The 22,464-nt window shown below is 44.1% G+C and overlaps 1 protein-coding gene and 1 long non-coding RNA gene across 2 annotated transcripts in view; both read left to right on the forward strand.

The window, feature by feature from the left end:
• Positions 1-519: 519 nt before the first annotated feature.
• On the forward strand, positions 520-2,946 carry LOC147659072 (uncharacterized). Its single transcript, XM_086951987.1, has 4 exons — positions 520-543; positions 1,129-1,228; positions 1,477-1,811; positions 2,284-2,946. Exons 1-4 carry the CDS (start codon positions 520-522, stop codon positions 2,944-2,946), a joined length of 1,122 nt encoding a protein of 373 aa, XP_086808113.1.
• A 9,340-nt stretch (positions 2,947-12,286) lies between these two features.
• The window catches only part of LOC147659073 (uncharacterized), a 57,837-nt gene continuing 47,659 nt past the window's right edge, over positions 12,287-22,464 (forward strand). The window contains exon 1 of the long non-coding RNA XR_015307324.1: positions 12,287-12,601. This is a non-coding gene — a long non-coding RNA (uncharacterized LOC147659073). The remainder of the gene's footprint in view (positions 12,602-22,464) is intronic.

Raw genomic sequence — 22,464 nt, forward strand, 5'->3', positions numbered from 1 at the left:
GGGACTGCAAAATGCAGGAGAAAAAATGAATTACGTCACCATGTTAAAGCGCGCTGTTCATGTGATTTAGAAATGATTAAAGGGAGGTATTGTATGTATATGAGGCCTAGAGTAAGGGTTGCAAAAAATGAATGAAAAAAAATGAAAAACTGAATGAAAAAAAGGGTCTGACTTTTTTTTCAGCACCACGTGGCTCTGTTAAAAGCGCCACTGTTCATATGATTTAGAAATGCTTAGAAAGGATGTTGTCCGTATATGGGGCCTTGAGTCCGGGGGCGTGTACCGTCTAATTCGTAACACATGAAGACACAGTTAGTGTTGTGAATTGAGGCGGGAAACTGACAGTTTTTAGATATAAAACGTGAGGTCCGTGAGAACATTTTGGCTGAAGCTCTCAGAAAAGCTACGACGCAGCCGGTGACTCCTGCATTCACCACCACGTCAGGCGCTTGAAAAAGCTGAAAACCCTGAAAGATTTCAGCACTTGCCGACTGTGCGCAGATGCCATTTATGAACATCATGACTGAGGAACAAGAATTGCTGGTAAGAAGTGTTTTGTCGTTTTTTTCTATAAGCCTCTAGCTCCTTTGAATATGCGCGTCTAATAGGATTCTCTCTCAAAGGTTAAATACTTTTTAATGAGGGAGGTCAGATTTACCAGCCCAGGCTGTCAAAGTAAGTCGAATGAGACTCGAGCCCCGGGCAATGTTCTAACATGTTGTTCTAATTAAGTCTTTTTGCTTCTCCGTCAAATTTTATTTAGTAATGTTACACTAGCATGTGTTTTAAACTGAAGGAAAAATGATGCAACATGTTATGTTTAAAATTTGCGCTAACCCATACCTCAAAGACTGACAGGACATTGATCCGTGTTTTTAAGTCGACGCCTAGTCTGCCTACGTGTTTTTACCGGTCATCCTTTAATAACCCCAGCAGTCTTAAATAATGTCGCAGTATATCCTGGACATACCAGCTTAACCAGCAGGCTAATTTCACGACGAGGTCAGGATTTTGTTGCTGCTGCAGTGTTTGCATGAGCGTGTAATTATGTATAGCCGTGCTTTCATTTCACATAATTTAATCCGATATAGGAAATGTGTTACAGCTGTTTGCATTTTGTATTCGCAGGCTGTAGCAGAAGCTACTGATGCATTTTTATTCAACACAACGCTTGAAGGCCCTAACCCTATCGCATCCAGTCAAATTTGCGGCTTCAGTACACAGGATGGTGAGAATTAATTCACTTTTCTAGCGGTATTACACCGCGGTGTGTATTGTGTAGTGTGTGGTGTGTAGTGTGTAGTGTGTGGTGCGTGGTGAGTGGTGTGTGGTGAGTGTTGCGTGGTGTGTGTGTGTGTGTGTGTGTGTGCGTGCATTTTTTATACCCAAAGTAACTAGTTTTAGCGCCGATGACAATTGAGGACTCTTCAGACTGTTCATTGCTTGAATTAAAATTGTGTTTTTGCTCTTACTTAGATAACGCTGAGGCTGCATCAAGCACCAACCGACGCCTGACGCATTCAAGTACACGACGACGCGGTGTACAGAGGAGTTCAAGGCTGGCTGCTGGTGATCTGAAAAGCAAAGGTCAGAAGGGCAAAGAAGCGCGGCAGAGCTGGATGCGGCAAACACGGCCGGGTGGTGTTGGTGATAGTTCTGTTGGGGAGCCGGCATACCATAAGTTTCCACCGGCGCCTGTAAATGGTGGTTTGAGAAAGAGACGCTCCGTCTGTAAAGAAAAGGGTGTTCAAAAGCGCGATAGGAAAGCAGATGCTACAGATAACAATTCTGCTACCCTACAGACCATTCCGGTTTCAAATTTAAACACTCCTACCTCGGGTTGCATTCTACCCGGCCGAATTTCAGAACAGATTCTAGGTGTCACATCGCACCCTTGCAGCGCAGCGCCTGTATTGGTGCACCTCCCACCTACTGCTACCCCTAGGTCTCACTCTCAACCATCAAAGAACTCGCACAAACACCCGGCAATTGCCGTGACCCCCCACGCTGAACTAGAAATAATTTCGCTGGATGACGATGACGCTGGTTGGGGGGGGAATTGCAAATGTACCTGTTCAACAAAACAAATCAAAAGCAGGGCCTGCTGTACACAGCGAACGCTCCAAGAACCCACACTCACGAGGGGATTGTCACACAGATGTTACCTTAGGAGTCCCAGCCATCCGTACCCCACCGGTAAGGGTTGACCGTGATGCTATTTACCATAATTTAAATACTGAAACTGCCACCGGCGCTGCTGCAACCGGTGAATTCACAGCCGAGCTACAAACCCCTAGAAACGTCCCTGCATCAGCTCTAAACATTACATCCGCAACATCGGCGTGCCACGAAATTATACCTTTAATTACCGACCTCAGGAGAAGCACTCTGAACACCGCACCTATCTGCGAAGCTATTATTTTCGCTGTAAGTAATCGTGATACCGTGGCTCAGATACAAGCCATTGAAAGCTTCAAAACAGGCATCGTGCGTATACAACAAAATTTACAGAAATCAATTTCAGCTACTTTAGTATCAGCTCAAAATCTGCTTGAATCCTCAGTCTCCTCAGGTGCCATAGACGCCGTCCTAAGCGTCAAAAAATCACTTAACATTGAGTTACAGACATCGCTTGACCCTCGTAGCGGGGTTGATGCTGCTGCGGTTAAAGCTTCACTCCCCACCGACGCAGCTGTACTTCAGGCGATTTATGCCGTTTTCCCCATAATAAACAACCTCGAGGGCTTAGGCTTGAACTCTGCACCGGTCAGTTCATCCATTTTTAATGTTCTACGGGCACAGGGCGCTTCTGAACATATCGGGGGTATAACGGATGTCAAACTAGCTGTAGAGGAGGTGCTCCAAAATACTCAGACCGCGCTCGCTACTATTTTAGCCGATGCCCAAGTCAACCTTGACTCCTTGAGTCTTGACTCGGGGAACTGATGATGCAACCCAAAGAGCATAGGTCGCCAAGAAGGTCTGAAACTGCAAGCTCCAAACGTAAAGAGAAATGGTTAGCTGCTAAAGTAGTCAGAAATCGTTTAGCCAAAAACCTAAAAAGAGCCAAAAACAATTTGAGAAATATACGCCGTAATATTCAAACCCATGATGTCTATTTACCACCAAGCCCCACGCAGTTAGAGCAGCCGCCTCAGAGAGCCACAGGCGATCACGATAATTCCAGCGTCAGTAACACACCAGCGCCTGTGTTTTTAGAAAGCGTGCGCCAATATCGAAGAGTTATCAAAAAATTTAGAGCTATCGAATTTTATGAAGAATTTTGTTTTGTCAATCTTCACCTCATAGATTCTGTTAGACTAGCCCTAGAAGCGGTTATTAACTCTATCCAACAACTGCTCGACCAAATGGCCCCGGATATCGGTCCCAACGATTATGTACAAATTCGCCTGAGCGGCGGGGGTCTGGCTAACTCTTTTTACACTCGCAGGCTACCGCATCATGACCTAGATGCCTCAGATTTCTTAAACAAAATTGTTGACATGATGAATAGCAATGCTGAGATTGTGGGGTCCCAAAGTTTAACACTCGTTGTGACTGTGATAAAAAGTAGGGGTGGAGGTGCCAGACGGGGTCTGAATTCTGTATTGTTTAGTAAGATCATTCAAAAGAAACGTCGCTGGTTGCTTGATTTAAGCAACACAGCTGGAAATTTGTGCCTGGCTGGGTGTTTAGCCGGGTTATTGGATCATGGGCGATCTACGGATAGAACATTGACGGAGCAGGCCCAGTTAATGCATGATGACCTAAATATCCCCCCTGATACGGATGTCTCTTTGCGAGACATAGAATCATTTGAAAATTACTTGGGTGTGACGATTAAAGTATTATACCACGAAGGTGGCTGGAGTTATTTCACCAGCGGAACCCCCACCAAATCTAAAATTCTGTTTGTTCTTTTACATGAAAACCATTTTTACGGTGTGAAAGATATAAAAAAAATTCTCGGCGCTAGGTATTACTGTGAATATTGTCATTCGGCCTATACCCAAAAATACAATCACTCGTGCGCAGACTTCTGCAAAGCATGCATTACGAAAGATTGCCACGACCTAGCCAATGATCTCCACAGGTGTCCGCAGTGTCGACTATATTGTCGTTCTACTGCGTGTTTAGAGCGTCATCGGGCATTAGCAGCGGTGGGGAAAGTGAACTGTCTCAGCAGAAAGCTGTGTGATTCGTGCGGTCTCTATGGCCCCGAAAGTCATGAATGTGAAGGCCTTGAATGTGGTGTCTGTAAAGCCCGGGTGTTTTCATTTGATTCCCATCTCTGCTTTATGAGTAAACTCAAACCGCCAACCAAAACAAATGATTATATATTCTATGATATGGAGTGCCGTCAGGAAAATATCATTCACAAGCCTAATTATATTTTCGCCAGACATATTAATGGTGAGCCAACTTGGGAGTTTTCAGGTCCTACATGCGTCAATGATTTTATCAACACATTTATTACACCCCGCTTTAAAAACTATAGTTTTCTAGCCCATTTCTCTAAAGGATATGACTGTTATTTTGTAGTGAAAGCTTTAGTGCTTGAAAAAGTGGCAATGTCACTGATCACTCAGGGTGGTAAACTCATGTGCGTTACAACAAAAGTACTCAATATCAGGTTTATAGACTCTATTAACTTCCTCCCCATGAAACTCAGTAAACTTCCTCAGGCTATGGGATTCCAAGAGTCCAAAGGTCATTTCCCACATTACTTTAACACTTTGCAGAACCAGAACTACGTCGGCGCAATGCCCTCAGAAGAATTTTATGGTGTAAACTATATGTCACCATCTGAGAAAACAGAATTCCTGTCCTGGTATCAATCAAACAAAGATCAGGTATTTGATTTCCAGAAGGAACTGTCTCATTACTGTCAACAAGATGTGAACATTTTAAGAGAGGCCTGTATCCGCTTTAGAGAAGGTGTCATAGATATGTCTAAGAAACAAATCTTGGTGAACCCCAGTCAAGCCAACGAGTATGCCTATGATGACTTCATTGAGCCCTTTCAGTACATCACTTTGGCTTCAGTCTGCTTGGCTATGTTCAGATTTTGTTTTTTAAAACCTTACACGTTAGCGTTGCTACCTCGTGATAATTATCACAGACAGCAAAAGAGATTCTCAACACCGGCTATTCAGTGGTTGATGTATTTGGAATACAGCGAAAAAATGACCATCCGTCACGCTTTGAGTGGCGGGGAGCTTAAAATTGGGTCCTATTTTTTAGATCATTATGCCAATATTGACGGGGTCCCTACAGCCTTTGAATTTAATGGCTGCTTTTTTCACGGCTGCCCAATTTTCTATGCAGGAAACGATTTTAACAAGATGACAGGTTGTACATACGGTCAGTTGCTTAACCGCACAACTATTAAACAGGAGTTTTTAAAAAGACGCGGCTTCAACGTGAGAAGTATTTGGGAACACGCGTGGCGTGAGCAGTTAACATGTAATCTAGAGCTGCAGACTTTTATTAAGGATCGTGACTTACCAGAGCCCTTGAAACCACGCGATTCTCTCTACGGAGGGCGAACCAACGCCATTACTCTTTACCGAAAGGTCTCTGATGATGAAAAGATTTTTTACTATGATTTTACCAGCTTATACCCATTTGTAAACAAGACAAAAGTCTACCCAATAGGACATCCTAAGATCATTTATAAAGATTTTGGAGACCCCCAAAGGTATTTTGGTCTAATCAGATGTAGAATTCAACCGCCTAGAGGACTTTTTTTCCCGGTTCTTCCTTACAGATTTGAGGGCAAACTACTATTTACCCTCTGCCGCTCCTGTACAGAAGCCAGACAGACCTCCCTGTGTGCTCACTCTGATGCTGAACGTGCTCTGACCGGCACCATGTGCACTGTAGAAGTGAATGTAGCGCTGAAAAAAGGCTATGTGATACATCGAACTTACGAGATATGGCATTTTGAAAATGTTTCTCATGATCTGTTCACCGACTACATCAATTTGCACCTTAGAGACAAGCAAGAAGCTTCAGGTTACCCCCAGTGGTGTACCGATAATGAGGAGAAACAGAAGTACCAAAGGGAATATTTTGAGAAAGAGGGTATTCGTTTGCGCTCTAATAAAATCAGCGTGAACCCCACAAAAAGACAGATTGCTAAACTGTTTCTCAATTCTCTATGGGGAAAACTGGGTCAGAGAGAAGACCGTTCAGAAACTACTCTAGTGACTGAGCCGGATGAATTTGACGAGTACTTTTTTACCACCTACCCCGAAGTGTCATCTTGCGAGTTCATAGATGATGATACCGCATGTGTGTGTTGGCGGTATACCAAAGAACATTACCCGCCTTCGTGCAATGCCAACATTTTTATTGCCAGTTTCACCACCGCTTATGCTAGATTAGAGTTGTATAAGCTCCTGGAGTTGCTCCAAGACCGTTGTCTTTACCACAACACAGACTCTGTGATTTTCGTGAGCAAAGAGGGGGATGTTAACCCCCCGTTGGGTGACTATCTTGGGGAACTCACTAGCGAAACACCTTCCGATGAACACATCACTGAGTTCGTTAGCGCCGGACCCAAAACTTACAGTTACCGCTTATCAAGCGGTAAAATCTACTTGAAGGTGAACGGGATCACCCTCAATGTTCAGAACCGTGAAAAAGTAAATTTTCAAAACTTAAAAGAGCTGGTCACTCAATATGCTAAGCACGCCGAAAGAGGTGAATGTGTTCCAGAAGCTGAGAGCTTAGTAGTGCAACACCCCAGCATTGTAGGAATTAAAAAACGTTGGGATATTGAGACCCGCCCTCTTTGTAAAACGTTGAGGGTTGTATATGATAAACGCGTTCTTAAAGAGGACTATAAAACCCTCCCCTACGGCTTTTAAGAGTCATCCTGCCTCTGTGTAAAACGGTCTAGCAAGAAAAAAGGCTTTCTGCATTGTTGTATATAGTTTATTAGAGGTAGCTTAAAGTATGGATATTAGATTACAGCATCCGTTCTCATGCATCTCGCGGGTCCTTCCAATTCTGGTAAAAGTTATTTTGTAAAAAACTTTTGGAAAATGCGCATCAAATGATGACACAGCCACCCACCAACGTGGTGTGGGCCTATTCCTGTTGGCAGCGGCTCTATCAAGAACTCTCGCAAAAGCTTCCACACCTCAAATTTGTTGAGGGGCTCCCCTACACCTTAAATGATGACATTTTATTTCCACCCTCTAGTGTTAATATGTTAATTGTAGATGATCTAATGGCCTCTGCTTGCGCCAGCGATGAAATTGAAAAAGCTTTTACTCAGTATGTTCACCATCGGAATCTTAGCGTTTTATACATTGTGCAAAACGTGTTCTGCCAAGGTAAGAGCTCGCGAAACATCGCTCTGAACACCAAGTACATGGTGCTTTTCAAAAACCCCCGAGACAAGCTTAAAATAACTACTCTAGCCAGACAGATGTACCCGGGTCGCTCTAATTTCTTTCTAGAAGCCTTTGAGGATGCCACTCAGAACCCCTATGGGTATCTTTTTGTAGATTTAAACGCTGGCATGCCGGAGGATTACAGATTAAGAACCGGGCTTTTCCCACCGGATCTCCCTGTGGCTTATACTCTAAAAAAGTCCAACCCGTCTATAAAAAGAAGATAAATAGAAAGCATCGCACCAGTTTAGAGCGCCGACGATCTCACGACCATGTCGAGCCGAATAGCGCGCAATCGAGCTCTTTTAAGACTGTTGGTCTCATCATCCCCGCAACAAAGGAAAGCTCTTCTATGCTCATCGTCTGACGATTTAGTAGCAGCGATTTCTGAGATAGCCCTAAATACCTTGAAGGGCAATGTCCCTCTGAGTCCTCAGCAGCTCCGAGTGCTTAAAAAGAAAAGAAATCTGGTTAAGAAACTGAGCAATAAAAGGATCTCTATTAAAACTAAAAAAAGTCTTGTCAAGCAGTCTGGGGGCTTCATAGGGTCGCTGCTAGGCATTGCTATTCCGCTTCTCTCAGGACTGCTGTGCCGCCGGTGATGGCTCACTTTGAAAAAATGTATCTCGTGCCTAAACATCAGCTAGACAAAATGCAAAGTCCCCCAAGCGCTGATACTGATATTAGAAAATCAGCCACCGATCTGTTGGACGTCGAGATGCGTGCAATTCTTCAGCGTAGCGATTTACCGGTGCACGAAAAGGCCAAGCTTTATACCGCCATCCTTCAAAAGTACCTGAACTTTGTCCATCATGGTAAAATGGAAAAAGAGGACCTGACTTTATTCATGCCTGAAAGTCATGAGCCCCAAAGTCATGAGCCCCCGGTTTCTACCGTCAGAGAACCTGAATCGCCAGCCTTTAATTTAGTTAATGAAGTTATTAACAATGTTAAACCCCGGCACAAAAAGAAAGCCGAATTACTTCTTAATAAAATTAATCAAAATAAAGACATTGCTTTCTGGAATGATAAGGGGGAACTTCTTTATAAAGGTAATGTTATTCGCGGTTCAAACCTGCATGATTTGGTCAGAGGCGCCACCCAAACACACTCTTTCGCTAATAATAAAGTGCCTGTCGGTTGGGATGTCTTCATGCAGAGTCTAGCAGAACTGAACATACCGACATCTGTGCTAGGCAACGGCGGTCATCGTATCTACTTAGAAGATTTAAAGAACAACGCTGTTGCACCTTTTGTTATTCCTTCTCCCCCTGCATCACCGTTTTCACATGACCGTCATAGAGCACCCTTGCGTGCCTACCGAGTTACCTCTGATAATGCTCATGACCCCATAACCACCCCCATCCAAGCACTCCCGCCCAAAAAAAGAAAACTGTTCAAGAGACTGACTTGGTTGTCTGAATAGCACCCTGGATTTATCATAGAATTCTGTGATTATTACTGTGGTAACTAAATATTGCTTTATGTAGCTATCTCATTTTTTTATCAATCCTTGTAGTTTTGAATGATTTTATGCTTGGTGGCCATACCGCATATTACTGAGTGTTGATAATATGCTTTTTGGTTTCTTGATTTTTATGTACCTCATTTTGGGCCCGATGTAGGTAAATTTACATTTACCACTTCATAAATACCGAATCATACCGAATCGGTATTTATGAAGTGGTAAATTAGAGAGGGGGAGATGTAGGTATTTCAGATTCGGTAAATACCGAATCTGTAAGATTCGGTATTTACTGATTCTGTAAATATCGATTCGGTATCCCCCATTGCTTCCTATGGGCCTTGAAGCCCATAGGAATCAATGGGCATTACCGAATCGTTAATTACCGATTCGGTAATTACCGATTTGTGCAAGGGTGCAGGGGGTGTCACTTTGACATCCTCTAGCACCCACAAAACAGGCATGTGAGCCATGTGGCACACAGACATGCCCTAAGGGCATGTCTGTCTGTCACAAGGCATAGGTGTGCATGCACACATGTGCATGCACACCTGGATTCGGTATTTTAACACCCAAATTGATTGGGTGTTAAAATACCGAATCTGAAGGGCCTGTGAGACAGAAAGTAGTCCCACCTACATCCCAAATTTAAAAATCGGTAAAATGACCGATTCGGTATTTTTGCGATTCGGTAATTTTACCGAATCGGTAAAATACCGAATCGGACAAAAAAAGGTCCCCTACATCTCAGTAGGCCAAATACCGGTCGGAAACGGCCGAAATCGGCCATTTCCGACCGGTATTTGATACCTACATCGGGCCCCTTATGTTTGCTGCTGATACTGCGGTTTATATAACACAGAGCTTAATGTATTTCATGAATACCGATACCTCATTAATCAAAAGCTGTAAAATGTGTTTTCTATATATTATAATAGTATTATAGCTATTGTGATTATCATCGGGTACGAAAAAAAAGATGTGATTCCTTTTTAAAAAATGTTATGTATCTTCCGCTGATTTTATGTTTGCTTTTGATTCTGTGATTTATATGTAAATGTAAATGTAAATGTATTGGCATTTATATAGCGCACTACTTACCCGTAGGGTCCCAAGGCGCTTCGACCGCTGCGAAACCCTTCCTGGCTTCCCTGAGAGATGGTCCCTTAATGGGTATCTCCAGGGTGAGACCAGGCATCCCCGGCGGTCTGGTGGGGCCGTTAGTGAAGATGAGGCAAGCTAATGCCCAGAGTTGCCGAGTGTGATCGCTGATCAGAGTGGGCACCGAGGCGAGAGAATTATCGAGTCCGCTGACCCTGGTCCAGAAACCTGCTGCACCGGGAATCGAACCCTGGTCCCGGGCCGTCCTCTGCTCTCGGGTCTGCCGCCTCTAACCAGTGAGCCACACTACTTCACATATGCCACCGAGATTAATGTATTTGATAACAACCGTTACCTCACTAATAATGATAAGCTAGAATTTGTGTTTTCTATACATTATAATTGTATTATAGCTATTATGATTATTTTCAGTACCAAAAAAGAGATGATTCCTTTTTTTTTATGCATCTTCCTCTGATTTTATGATTGCTTTCGATACTGTGATTTATATCCCACTGGACATAATGTATTTGATAACAACAGTTACCTCATTAATCATAAGCTGGAATTTCTTTCAATTTTTCTATTGTCACTAAAATGTTGTCAAGTACACGTAATTCCATATAATAAAAACTGTAATGACATAAAATGTGATTTTCTGTTATGTAAACATGATTTCAATTAAATTGCAAATACTACCCTGAAATAAAACTTGTCAGTGCCTTGATTTTATATTTAATAAAAAGCAATTTTTTATCTAAAATGCGTTATCATTATTTTTTTTAATAATGTGATGATATGAAATATCCGCGTAATTCGCCGTTACATTACCTATGTCCAGCTTATGGAGCCCCATAAAAACTCTAAAACATGACATACCCGGGCATGTCTGAACTACATATAAAACGATGTCCGAACATGCCCGGGCATGTCTTGTATTTTTTTTACCTAGCCCGTTTTTTCCAAGTTTTTTTTTTTCAAGTTTTTTTTTACAAGTTTTTTTTCAAATTTTTTTTCAAGGTTTTTTTATAAAAGGGGCGGGGCCAAGGGGGCGTGGCCACCTGTCAAAAAAAGCATGGTGACGAGTAGTGTACAACCTATACTACTTTCAGGTGTGTTTCCCTACATTTTTTGTAATCTAAGAAAAGTTAAGAAAACATGCCTCTGTCAGAGACCCCCACCCCTCCTTCTTTTTTTTAAAACTTCGCTGAAGCAGTGTTTTGCGGAAAGGCAATATGCAAACGAGGGCCACTTTTTTTTTAGCATGCCCTGGCCGATTTTTAATTCCAATCCAAACCTGGCTCTAAATTGTTTTATCAGTGAAACTGCATGTCAGTGTGAATTTTGTGATCACTTCAATGGAAAATCTGCTGTATGTAAATGGCGGTGCACTACTACATTATGTGTTAGTAATATATTTGCAACAATGTGCTCCAAAATACACCACGGGCTACGTATTTCACCTTGGCACTCTCCTGCTGAAGGGGCGTAGCTGCGTAGCTCATTTGTGACAGTTCTTCTTCCCGTGATGCTTGGATTTTTCTCAATCCCTGCGTTCAGTGATGCAACATTGGTGACAGCACCGCTATTCTGGGCTTTGTTCCAGTACCCATGGCAGCGCGCAGCTAAGTAAGCTCACGGAGGTGAGAGCTGTGTGCCAGGAGCGCAGGTGCAAAGAGCGCAAACAGGTCTGTATGAAGCGCTTGGACTTGTGCCAGTGGTGAACAAAAACTACAGGTGGCGACGAGACCGAGCTCGGCGGGAAAACACATATATACATCACTTGCTGCCTCCTTTGGATTACTTTGCAATATTTGCGTGTTTGTAATGGCACTGTGTTTGGATACCTTAAACGTGCCACGAACCCCGCACATCAGAATGGTATGATCCGAGCTAGTAGCTACGGGATTGGTAAACAAACAAGTGACAACTCTGGGGAAACACCCGGAAGCGCCGAAGTGGGATATTGTTCATCTGGGGCAACCGAGCCCGACCCCGCCGCTTACTATCTTAGCTCATGATCGGGGGACCATCAGGCCGCCCCAAGACTACCTCGAGGAGCAGAGTATGTGTGTGAGGGAGGAGAGGGCAATAGAGGCAAGATTAGGAGAGAAGGGGATGAAGAGGGTAAATGTGAGGGAAGAGGGGAGGAGGCGCACGCCAGGTAGTGACTGTCTGAGAGGGAAGGGGTTTGAACAGGGGGTGAAGGAAGAAGGGAGATGTCAGAGGGAGAACGAGGTTATAGATTGGATGAAAATATAGGAATAAGGACCGTGGGTAAAGGAGCGGGCGATTTAAGCTGATAAATGGGGAAAAGAAGAGGCTTCTGACGGCAGAGAAAGGCATGGTAGACGCGGGAGAAAAAGAGCAGAAGAGAGGCGGGACGAAACACGGGAGACGGGCAGCGGAATGGAGGAGGGACAGGTAAGAAGAAAGGAGAAAGGGTCGGGAAGGGAGTCTAGGGCTCGCCTTCCCCTTTCCGTGCGGCCGCAGTCCTGGCTGGGAGTCCAACAGCGCCTTGAAGACCGAGTGACATTTCCTCTGCTGCAGGACACGGAGGAGCAAGGCGCTGTGTACACTGCACACGAAGATCTGTGAGGCGAATGTTAAATACAGTCCCCGCCACCAGGTATTTGTAAGCACCAACTTGTCTATGGAAGCTCATTTCAATAGAACGTTGCAAGACCACCTAATGTTATCGTAAATATCTACATGTAATTTAATATGCAAACAATCCAAATATTTGTTAGATTGTGACGGTGATCGTGCAAACAATTGCTTGTATTTTAAACATCCAAACCTTCTTAGCATTTTTGGGTTAAAGCTTACTTAAACGTTTATCATATACAGAGACTGTCTCCTTAAATCGTTGCTTTTCTCAGGTATGTGTGAAGCATTTATTCTCAATTTAGAATACAAAGGTGTGCTCTTTCCATTTACTATTTCTGTAGCAAGAGGATACCGGTTCATGAAAAACCGCACTGCAATAGTGAGTATCTTGTAGCGCTCACTGCAAACTGAAGAGTCGGCAGGCGCCTTAGCGTTCGGAGTCTCGGGAAACAGCCTTCACCTGCACGGTCCGCACCTGCCCGTTTGTCCCACGAGAAGTTTGAGAAAATTGTGGTAAAACGGGGCGTTTTCTAGCAGTTTTAGTATCTATAGGGCAAAAGCCAAAGGGCTTCATAAATGCAGATAGTTTATCTTTACCTGAGCAGTTGACTAGACCTCTACCATGCCTTTCTTTACTACTCTTTCAAATTGAACAGCTTAAGGACTAAGGCCTAGATGTAGGTAATTCTATTTTACCACTTCTTAAATACCGAATTTTACCGATTCGGTATTTAAGAAGTGGTAAAATAGAGGGGGGGAATGCAGCTATTACAGAATCGGTAAATACCGAATCGTTAAGATTCGGTATTTACCGATTCTGTAAATACCTATTCGGTAAATACCTATTCGGTAATGCCCATTGATTCCTATGTGCATTGAAGCCCATAGGAATCAATGGGCATTACCGATTCGGTATTTACAGAATCGGTAAATGCCGATTCTAGCAAGGGTGCAGGGGGTGTCACTTTGACACCCTCTAGCACCCCAAATACAGGCATGTTTGCCATGTGGCACACAGACATGCCCTAAGGGCATGTCTGTCTGTCACATGGCATAGGTGTGCCTGCACGCATGTGCATGCACACCCGGATTCGGTATTTTACCTCCCAATTGAATTGGGTGGTAAAATACCGAATCTGAAAGGCCTTTGGGACTCAGAAGAGTCCCACCTACATCTAGAAGTTACCGAATCGGTAAAAATACCGATTCAGTATTTTACAGATTCGGTAAAATTGGCCCCCTACATCCCAAAAACCCATTTACCGGTCGGTAACGGCCGAAATCGGCCGTTACCGGCCGGTAAATGGCCACCTACATCTGGCCCTAAATGATTCTGTTTATTCAAAGCCATATATCACTTTATCAAATACCGTCTGTTAATCTTGGAAAAAAAAAGCTCAATTCCCCAAAAGAATAGTTTAATTTCATGAAACAAATCACAGATTTTTTCCTGAAACACCAGCATTTTGTCTTTAGTAAATAAACACGTTAAGTGGCCAAGCTATAAAATGTTCATTTACTAGGGTGGGACTCAGACCAGAGACGTTTTAAGCATGGGCAAAGTGAGCTCTGGCCCCAGCCTTTCAAGGGCCAGATTGGGCTCTGTAATCCCCACAGTCCTGCCCTGATGACCGTGAAAGATTTTTAAACCCAGATTGTTTTAAATACCATTTTCCTTTAACTTCTGTTTAATACTAGTAATGTGTGGTTGGCTCTTACAGATATTTTGTAGATACATGTGCTTGTTTTTCAATACTATGCAACATCCATAAAAAACTCTTTTTAGATGAAAACAGTACTTCACATATAAGAAATGGCAATGGGTGGCAAAGAATATTTTTATTTGTGAGAATAATAGTGAGCTGCTGCTAAATTACACAATCGAAAACGCACATCACTCTCCCTGAATATTAGATGGTAATACATGCAGAATGTCTAGCCAAAGAAGGTATGCAAAAGCTGAAAATGGACCACAAACGCAAAGCTGTTCTGAAAATATATCTGTCCCAGGGCCCTCAAACTCCTTAAGATGTCCCTGGGTATTCCCCAACTGGAACCTCTTCTTTTATTTTATTTTTATTTTTAAATAGAAGATAAAAAGCTGATTCAAACCGTCGGTCTTAAACAGTGCTTAATTTGTAAAATATGAAGTGCAGGGGCTCACAGTTTTTATAGTGGTCACACCCACTTCCCCAGCTCCACCCACCACCTTTATTGGCTTCACCCACATCCACAAGCGTCAACAAATCAGAGCCACCTCCTCACTTCTTGAGTTACGCAAGGAGCTGAAGGCCTGGCTATTCACAAAAGCACCTCTGGCCCCTCACACCTGTCAAGCCCCTGGATACCCTCCTGGGTGATTAGTACGCTATACAAATCAATATAACATAACATAACATGTAGGAAGCCTATGACAGTAACTTAAAAGTGAACTCAAATTAGAGACTGTGTGTAAATCTCAAAATACAGCTTTAGAAAAGGTCATTTGAGAACTTGAGTCAGCTTTGCAAATGAAAGAAAATGTGCTTGTACTGTGCTGTTTCAAAGAAAGGAAAGGATGAAGGAAGAAATACATTAAAGAAGGCATCAACAAATGCAGGCAGGAAGAGGAGCACTGGACTAAGGAAATAAGTAATGGATGAAAGAAGGAGGAAATAAGAAAAGAATGTGAAAGGAAGAAATTAAGGGATAGAGGGAGAAACACACCACGTATGTTTGTGAAGCACATATTCACTAGAGGGGGCCTTGACACCTAATTAAAAGTGTTGTTACCCAGCTCAATTGCATTCATTTTATCTAAAGATGAAAGATTGAGTGGCCACACCAAGATTTCAATTTATGACCCTGAGATAGAACACAGATTCCTGGGGTGGATATAAACATATGTGCAAGAAGGAAAAAATTAAAAGGGAGAGTGAGGGACGAGAAGAGGTCCGAAGGCAAAGATAGATATGGTAGACAAAGAATGTGAAGTGAAATGTGGAAAGCAGAGAATGGGATAGCAAGATTGGAGTGGAACGTGATGAGAAGGAAAAGTGAAACGAGGAGAAAGGCAAGGGAAGAAGAGTGGACAGCGGGGAGTGTGTAAGAGTAAAGTGGAAGGGAAAGATGGAAAGTTGAGAAAGCATTTAATCAGGGGAGGTGGTGATTAAGAAAATTTGCGGATGTAGGACAGAAAGTAAAGGAAGATTGGAAAAAAGGGAAGGAGTGAGGTGAGAAGGGGAGGAAGAAAAGCAGATACTGAGGGAGAGCAAGAAAAGTGTTCACCACTGCTTTATTAAATATATAGTGATTAATTATGTAAATTTGAGGAGTTACAGGAGTGTATAATTCTTGGGCTGTCTCATCAATGCATTAAAGTGTTGTTCAAGACACACAATAGCGATTCTTTAAAAGTTTTATGCCATCAAAAGAAGTTTTGTGCCTTCACAATAGGTATTCCTGATAAAACATAATAAAGTGACAGTTATACCATTGGGATTACGTTTTGATGGAGAACCATGCTCTCATGCTTCAAAAAAATAGTTCTATTACATGATCAGGCTATAAGTAGCAAACTCCCACTGCCACCTATTTTCAAACAAATTTAGACATGCAACTCCATTCAGAGAGACTTCCACACACACTTTTTAACTAATAAAGCACAAAATTCAACTGATTCTGCCGCCTGTGCTATATTAGGATTGTAATTTATGATCAGCAAGTATCAAAAGAACATCTGTGACAAAAAACAGAAACCCACTAAGCTATACAGTTGTGTCATCTGCATGGTACATGTTCTACGTTATCCCTCTGCACTACAGTCAAAACTACAACTAGACAAAACTCTGATCTCTCTTCAACAGGGACATAAGGCTGTAAGTATGCAGCAGGGGTTTACCGGACATGGGTGTTTGGAGGTGAAGAGACAATGTGGGGTAGATCTCAGCAGGCTTGAGGGGGTGGGGCAAGGGAGGTACATAGCACCCAAAACAGTCTAGCCCCTCTGATAGCATGTTTTGAATAAATGCTATTTTTCTCCAGGTCAAAACTGATCAATTCCCCATGCGGTACAAAAGGGGGTGGTGATGGACGGAGCATCTGAATCAATCAAACACTCACACCCAGTCAAAAGATCTGGGTTTAATTCATCACCGTTCTTTAGCCCACTCAGCCACCCCAGTTCAGACATGGCTATATGCAAATCAGTCTGACCCTGTGCCTCATGGGAACAGTCCAGCCCGAACTGCCAAGCAATGTCTTCCCTGGACCGGAAACAAGCTTCCGAGGACCGGTTTCTGGCATTCCAGCCATCTTCAGCCCGGCTTGCTTGAATCCAGTGGCAAAGTGAGCAAGGGACTCATATCTGAGCATACCCTACCACACTTATGGCGGCCAAAAGCGGTACAAAAGGGGGTGGTGATGGACGGAGCATCTGAATCAAACACTCACACCCAGTCAGACGTGAGTCCCATGGTCTCCACACCACTGGAGTGAAGCTATCCAGGCTGATGACGGCTGATAGCCAGAAACTGGTCCTTGGATGCTTGATTCTGGTCCAGGAAAGACATGGCTTGGCAGTTCGGGCTGGACTGTTCCCATAAGGCACAGGGTCAAGGCTGATTTGCATATGGCCATGTCTGACCTGGGGTGGTGTGAAGTGCAAAAAAACGATGGATTTAGGCCCAGATCTCTGTAATGGGGTGAATGTATGACATTGTTCTGCATTCTGTCCATCAATTGTTGTTTTTGCAATTCCCCATGCATCCTCTCTCTGGTTGGGGGGAAATGGGAAAGCCTCCTGGTTCGAGTGGCCAAGACTGAGAAGGGCTTCGTGGTCTCATGTGCAAACTCTTAAAGTATGGATGCTCAGGGCCCAGTGCAAGCTTTAATCAAAGCGATGGTGGGGAGGGGAGGCTGTGACAGCGAGGGCTGGAGCCAAGGTGCACTGTAACAGGAATGATCTTGTGCTGTGGCAGGGAGGGGCATTGTGATACGGAGGTGAAGGGGACTGTAAGCAGAGGGCCACTGAGATACAGGTGAGAAAGGCACTGTGGAGAGAGGAGCACTGTGATAGTGGGAGAAGGCCACTGTAGAGAGAGGGGCACTCTACGAGGTAGCAGTGGGGGACAGTCACAGTGGCAGGGATTGGAGGTATTCATCAAGGTGCTTTTGGCTGCAACGGTGCCCATTGCAGAAGGGAGAGGATGGGTGTGATAGGGACAAGACAGTACTGGGACAGGTAGGAGTGAGTATGAGTATACAAACACTTTCCCCACAAGCCTGTGCGTTCTGTGTCGTTAAAGCTCCGCTCGGTAAACACTGGAAAAGCGGGATTATTTCTCTAGAATCAGAATAGCATTCTCCAGAATCCCGTCACAGGTCGACTAGACCTTTTTACCTGTCATAGAGTGTAGAAGGCAAAAAACCAAACAATTTACCATCAACTTCAACAATTCCCATTGCTTTCCCCAAAGAACCAGTGACTAAGGATCGGGTTTAACGATTTATTATAAAGCCAAAAACAGTTGGGTGTATAAACACCTCAGCAAAAGGTTCAGAAGATAAACAGGCACTAATACAAACATAATCCTACGGAAAAGCCTCAATCGACTAAGAAACAATACAAGATTCAGCCTCCAGAATCATCAGGCTCACAAGAATTGCTATGACCTGAGTTTTAGTAGGCATTTGAAAAGAAAGGAATAAATCCAGATTAATCTGTCCCTACACTATACTAAGTGACATCCCTACTCAACAAGGTTCCCTCCTATCAAAGGTGTCAGCCGTGGTGACTTCCAAAGAAGTACACTCACTTTGTTCGGACTTTGTCTAAGAACCCCTGTCTCATAGCAAAGCTCTCTCTGCCTGACCAACAGCTTCCTTCGCCCTCATGCGCATCTGCTCTGTTTTACCCTCAGGGTGCTGTCCCTAATACAAAACCCCACAATATGGACGACACGCCCTAAGGTACGCCCCACTCGAAGGTGTTGATTTTCAGAAATTTCCACTACGGCATCTCCATCCTTGTCCGTTGAAACGTCCTTGGGTCCCAGACTCTTCTTCTCTTGAAGTTGCTTCCCTAAATTCCACAGTCACTCCTCCATGTCTGAGTCTACCATCCTAACACTCATACACAATGGGCCCTTCTTTTACAATTTCTACTTAGCCTTGCACCTGCAAAGGAACACATGTGAATCGGCTCACAATTTCATAATGTTGCAATTGACTTTAGCTAAAAGCAGCTTTCTTAAAACATTTCTATGGTTTAATGTCAAGCAAGCATTTTCAATCTGGCCTACGCGATTTTCATGACTAGGCCTCTGCACGTTTATGTGTATCACATCCTAACATGAGCAATACATTTCGTTACTTAGGCCTTCAGCATTAAAGCAAAATACATTTTCTAACTTAAGCACTTCTATCGCGTTATAAGAATACAACAATGAATTTTAATAAGGCAGCTAATACAATAATGATCTATTGACCATCCCTTAATTTAATTAATACTTCACTGCAAACAACATTTCTAGGTTAACGTGGCATTAATGCTTTCAAAAACACTTTGCGTTGCTCTATGCGAGTTTTGGCACATTAATTTGTAGCCCTACATCACATTTAAACATAATTAAAAGCCCTCTATATATGTGGGTGCTGACTACTCGTGAATATGGTGCACCCCTACAATTTCTAATTCAGTTTTGCGCTCTCTCAACTGCATGCGCCCTGTAAGTGTCAGCAAATCCTTTGCCTGCGCACACCTCATTACACTGCCCCTCTCGACAGAATGTTTTATCACTCAGTAACATGCAGTATACTGTTCGCAAACTTCCCGCCTATCATGATTTATTTAAAATAAAGCGTTCTCTGTATTAGACAAATCTCACTGAAACCAGATTTCACTCTAATTCTTATTGTAATGCCATTGTCAAGTCAGTCAAGTCAAGTCAGAGAATTTGTATAGCGCACTACATACCCAGAGGGTTTCAAGGCGCTTAGGAAGGGGGGGATTACTTGTCAAATATCCAAGTTTTAAGTTGCTTTCTGAATGCTAGGTGGTTCTGGGTGAGGCGGAGGTAGGCGGGGAGTGAGTTCCATGTTCTAGCAGCCAGGTATGAAAAGGATCTGCCTCCCATGGTGGTCTTGTTGATGCGAGGAACAGTGGCGAGGGCTTGGTTGGAAGAACGTAGTTGGCGGGAGGGGGTGTAGAAGGACAGTCGTGAGTTGAGGCATTCTGGACCGATGTCGTAGAGTGATTTGTGTGCGTGGGTAAGCAGTCTGAAAGTGATTCTCTTATTGACGGGTAGCCAGTGGAGGTCTTTAAGGTGACCAGAGATGTGTTCGTTGCGTGGGATGTCTAATATGAGTCTGGCTGAGGCGTTTTGGATTCGTTGGAGTTTCTTCTGGAGTTTTGCGGTAGTACCTGCGTAGAGGGTGTTTCCATAGTCCAGTCGGCTCGTGACCAGAGCGTGGGTGACTGTTTTCCTTGTGTCGGGGGGGATCCAGCGAAATGTTTTTTTGAGCATGCGAAGAATGTTGAAGCAGGAAGAGGATACGGCGCTGACTTGTCTGTTCATTGAAAGTGAAGAATCCAGGATGACGCCTAGGTTCCGAGCGTGGTCTGTCGGGATGGGTGCTTTTCCGAGGGCTTCCGGCCACCAGGAGTCGTCCCATGCAGATGGGGATGTACCTAGGATGAGGACTTCTGTTTTGTCTGAGTTCAGTTTCAGACGGCTTAGTTTCATCCATTCGGCAACTTCTTTCATTCCTTCGTGTAGGTTAGTTTTGGCGGTGCTGGGGTCATTGATCGCGCTGCATTCAAGCACGCATGCGCCCAGGGAGCGAGTCGGAAATAAAGGCCTGACCTCCCCGCACCACGTGGCTTTGCGTTCTAGTGTTTGTTGTTCCTAGCGAGCACGTCACTTTCGTCCGAGCTGCATCCGTTGTTTGCTTCCTTTCCGCAAGTGGATTCCACTCTCTCTGCTCTCCGTTCCTGAATCTGTTCAGCCCGCCACCGTTTCCTCGGTCCCCGGCTTTCTACCAGTTCCCTGTTTTGCTCCCTGATTGCACCGCCCAGTGTTTACTTTGAGTCTGAGGCGGCCCCCTTGTTCCTTTACCTTTATTGCGAAGCTGTCCCTCAGTGGAGAGCTGTCAAGCTCCTGTGTTGGAGAGCCATCTTCCCGACCTTCGTGGGACTCTCGGCAGGGGTATTCATGGTTCCGCCCGTCGGCCGGACACTTAGTAGTTCCGCCGGCTGGCCGGACTTGTGGAGCCCCTGCCTGGATGCCCTAGAGGGATTGTGGGAGATGTAGTCCACCAGGTTCTTTTCATTTGTTGTTTTCTTTTCTTTTCTTTTGGACTCCCTGGTATTATCGGAGAAGACTGGCAAACGTTACAGTACTTGGGCAAGAAGACCGGGTAAGGCGCTATTCAGCGCCACATTTAATCTTCCAACACTATAACAGTGTAGTATGTTTTAACTTTGAACATGCTGCCTTTTGCAGATGAGATTTAAATCATTCAAATTGCCTCTCGTCTGAACAGTCAGAGTTCTTACTATTGGTAAGAGAAACTTACATTACAATTCTTGAGTACTATCTACGTCCCTAGTAGCTAATGTATCATACTTGTTATAGAAAGATACACTTCTTGTATCCTGTTGCTGGAATAGAAGAGCCACGCACATCACGTTCACTAAATACATATTAGCTATCACTGACACGTAGGTAAGAATCTGTGCACTGCTTAATAATTGTTTTGTCTGAAAGTGGTTACTGTGCATATAACATACCGATTCCCTTGTAGAGCCTGTCTTCACCTTGAGGGATACCAGCCAGAGGAGTCCAGTGTTTACCCTTCCTTACCTTGTTTTGTTCCCTCCTTTCCCTCCATACCACCATTGCGTTCTAGTGCTTGATAGATGCAATAGGTGTAGGGGGAAGGGCTGGGCTTGTCGACGCTTCCTGGCACTCCCGTGGAGAAGACGCTTGGACCCTTACAGCCATCAATAGCGAATAATTTAGTTACTAATAACTGACTGGCAGGAAGAAAAGTTTTCACATTCGGTCCACCCTCAGCTCCTTCCCGTATTTTGCTATGCTGCAAGGCCTTGTCTGTGCTACTGAGGCAGGCAGTTTGCTGCAGGTACCGCTGTGCAGGAATATATTAATGGTGTCCCATGGCCAAGGAGCACTATTCTGTCACTCTGTTACCTGTAGGATAACAGTTGTGTGTAAAATAACGCACACGCAATTCACCTAATCTCGCAGCTTCAGTTAGACTGGAAAGCTCAGACCACTGGCTGGTGCCACTGAAATGTGCTTCCAGTTGATCGTGCGTGCCGTTTATACTGCGCATGACACAACACACCTGCCTGTCCCCCACCCTTGAGACCAGGCACTGGGGTGCACCAATGCTAGCACACTGGCAGCATGAACCAAATCTGAATGTGCAGGTGCACAAGCCTTGCTCCGGGGCTTGGCAATAAAATGCCCTGTGCACGGTGCTGGCTGTGCTTCGGAGAAAAATTCAATAGACCCGGCCCTGAGAAATAGGTGCCAGTGCTCAGCACCTGAAAGCACCAGCACAAAATAAGCACTGGTCTTAAATAGTCTCTTTAACAGGGCAGTCGGCTGTCCTCTCAGGGATGGCTCAGGAGCATACCAGAGACTCGAGCCCTATAACCTTGCCGAACATGTACTCAGTTTTCGTTACACTGGCTGACAGAGTGTTGGACTGTCATACTCTCTGAAGTCCATCGTTGTTACATTAAAGTAGGGCATCCTTTCCAGGTAACTGGGCCCTTCATTTGGAAAGCTGTGTGCAAGGAGAATGGAACATTGAATTTCATCCTGCATTTTATACACATTAGAAACAAAGACCAGTAGCTTGCAAGGGGCTGGC

The sequence above is a fragment of the Lissotriton vulgaris genome, unplaced genomic scaffold (assembly GCF_964263255.1).
Source record: "Lissotriton vulgaris unplaced genomic scaffold, aLisVul1.2 SCAFFOLD_921, whole genome shotgun sequence".
In the NCBI taxonomy this organism is placed as follows: Eukaryota; Metazoa; Chordata; class Amphibia; order Caudata; family Salamandridae; genus Lissotriton; species Lissotriton vulgaris.

Excerpts from the sequence above, each read along its gene's own strand:
- LOC147659072 (XM_086951987.1), top strand. The coding sequence starts at position 520 with ATGACTGAGGAACAAGAATTGCTG. Across the intron at positions 1,229-1,476 it reads CGGCTTCAGTACACAGGATG|ATAACGCTGAGGCTGCATCA; the intron begins GTGAGAATTAAT and ends GCTCTTACTTAG. Across the intron at positions 1,812-2,283 it reads CTACCCTACAGACCATTCCG|CTACAAACCCCTAGAAACGT; the intron begins GTTTCAAATTTA and ends TTCACAGCCGAG.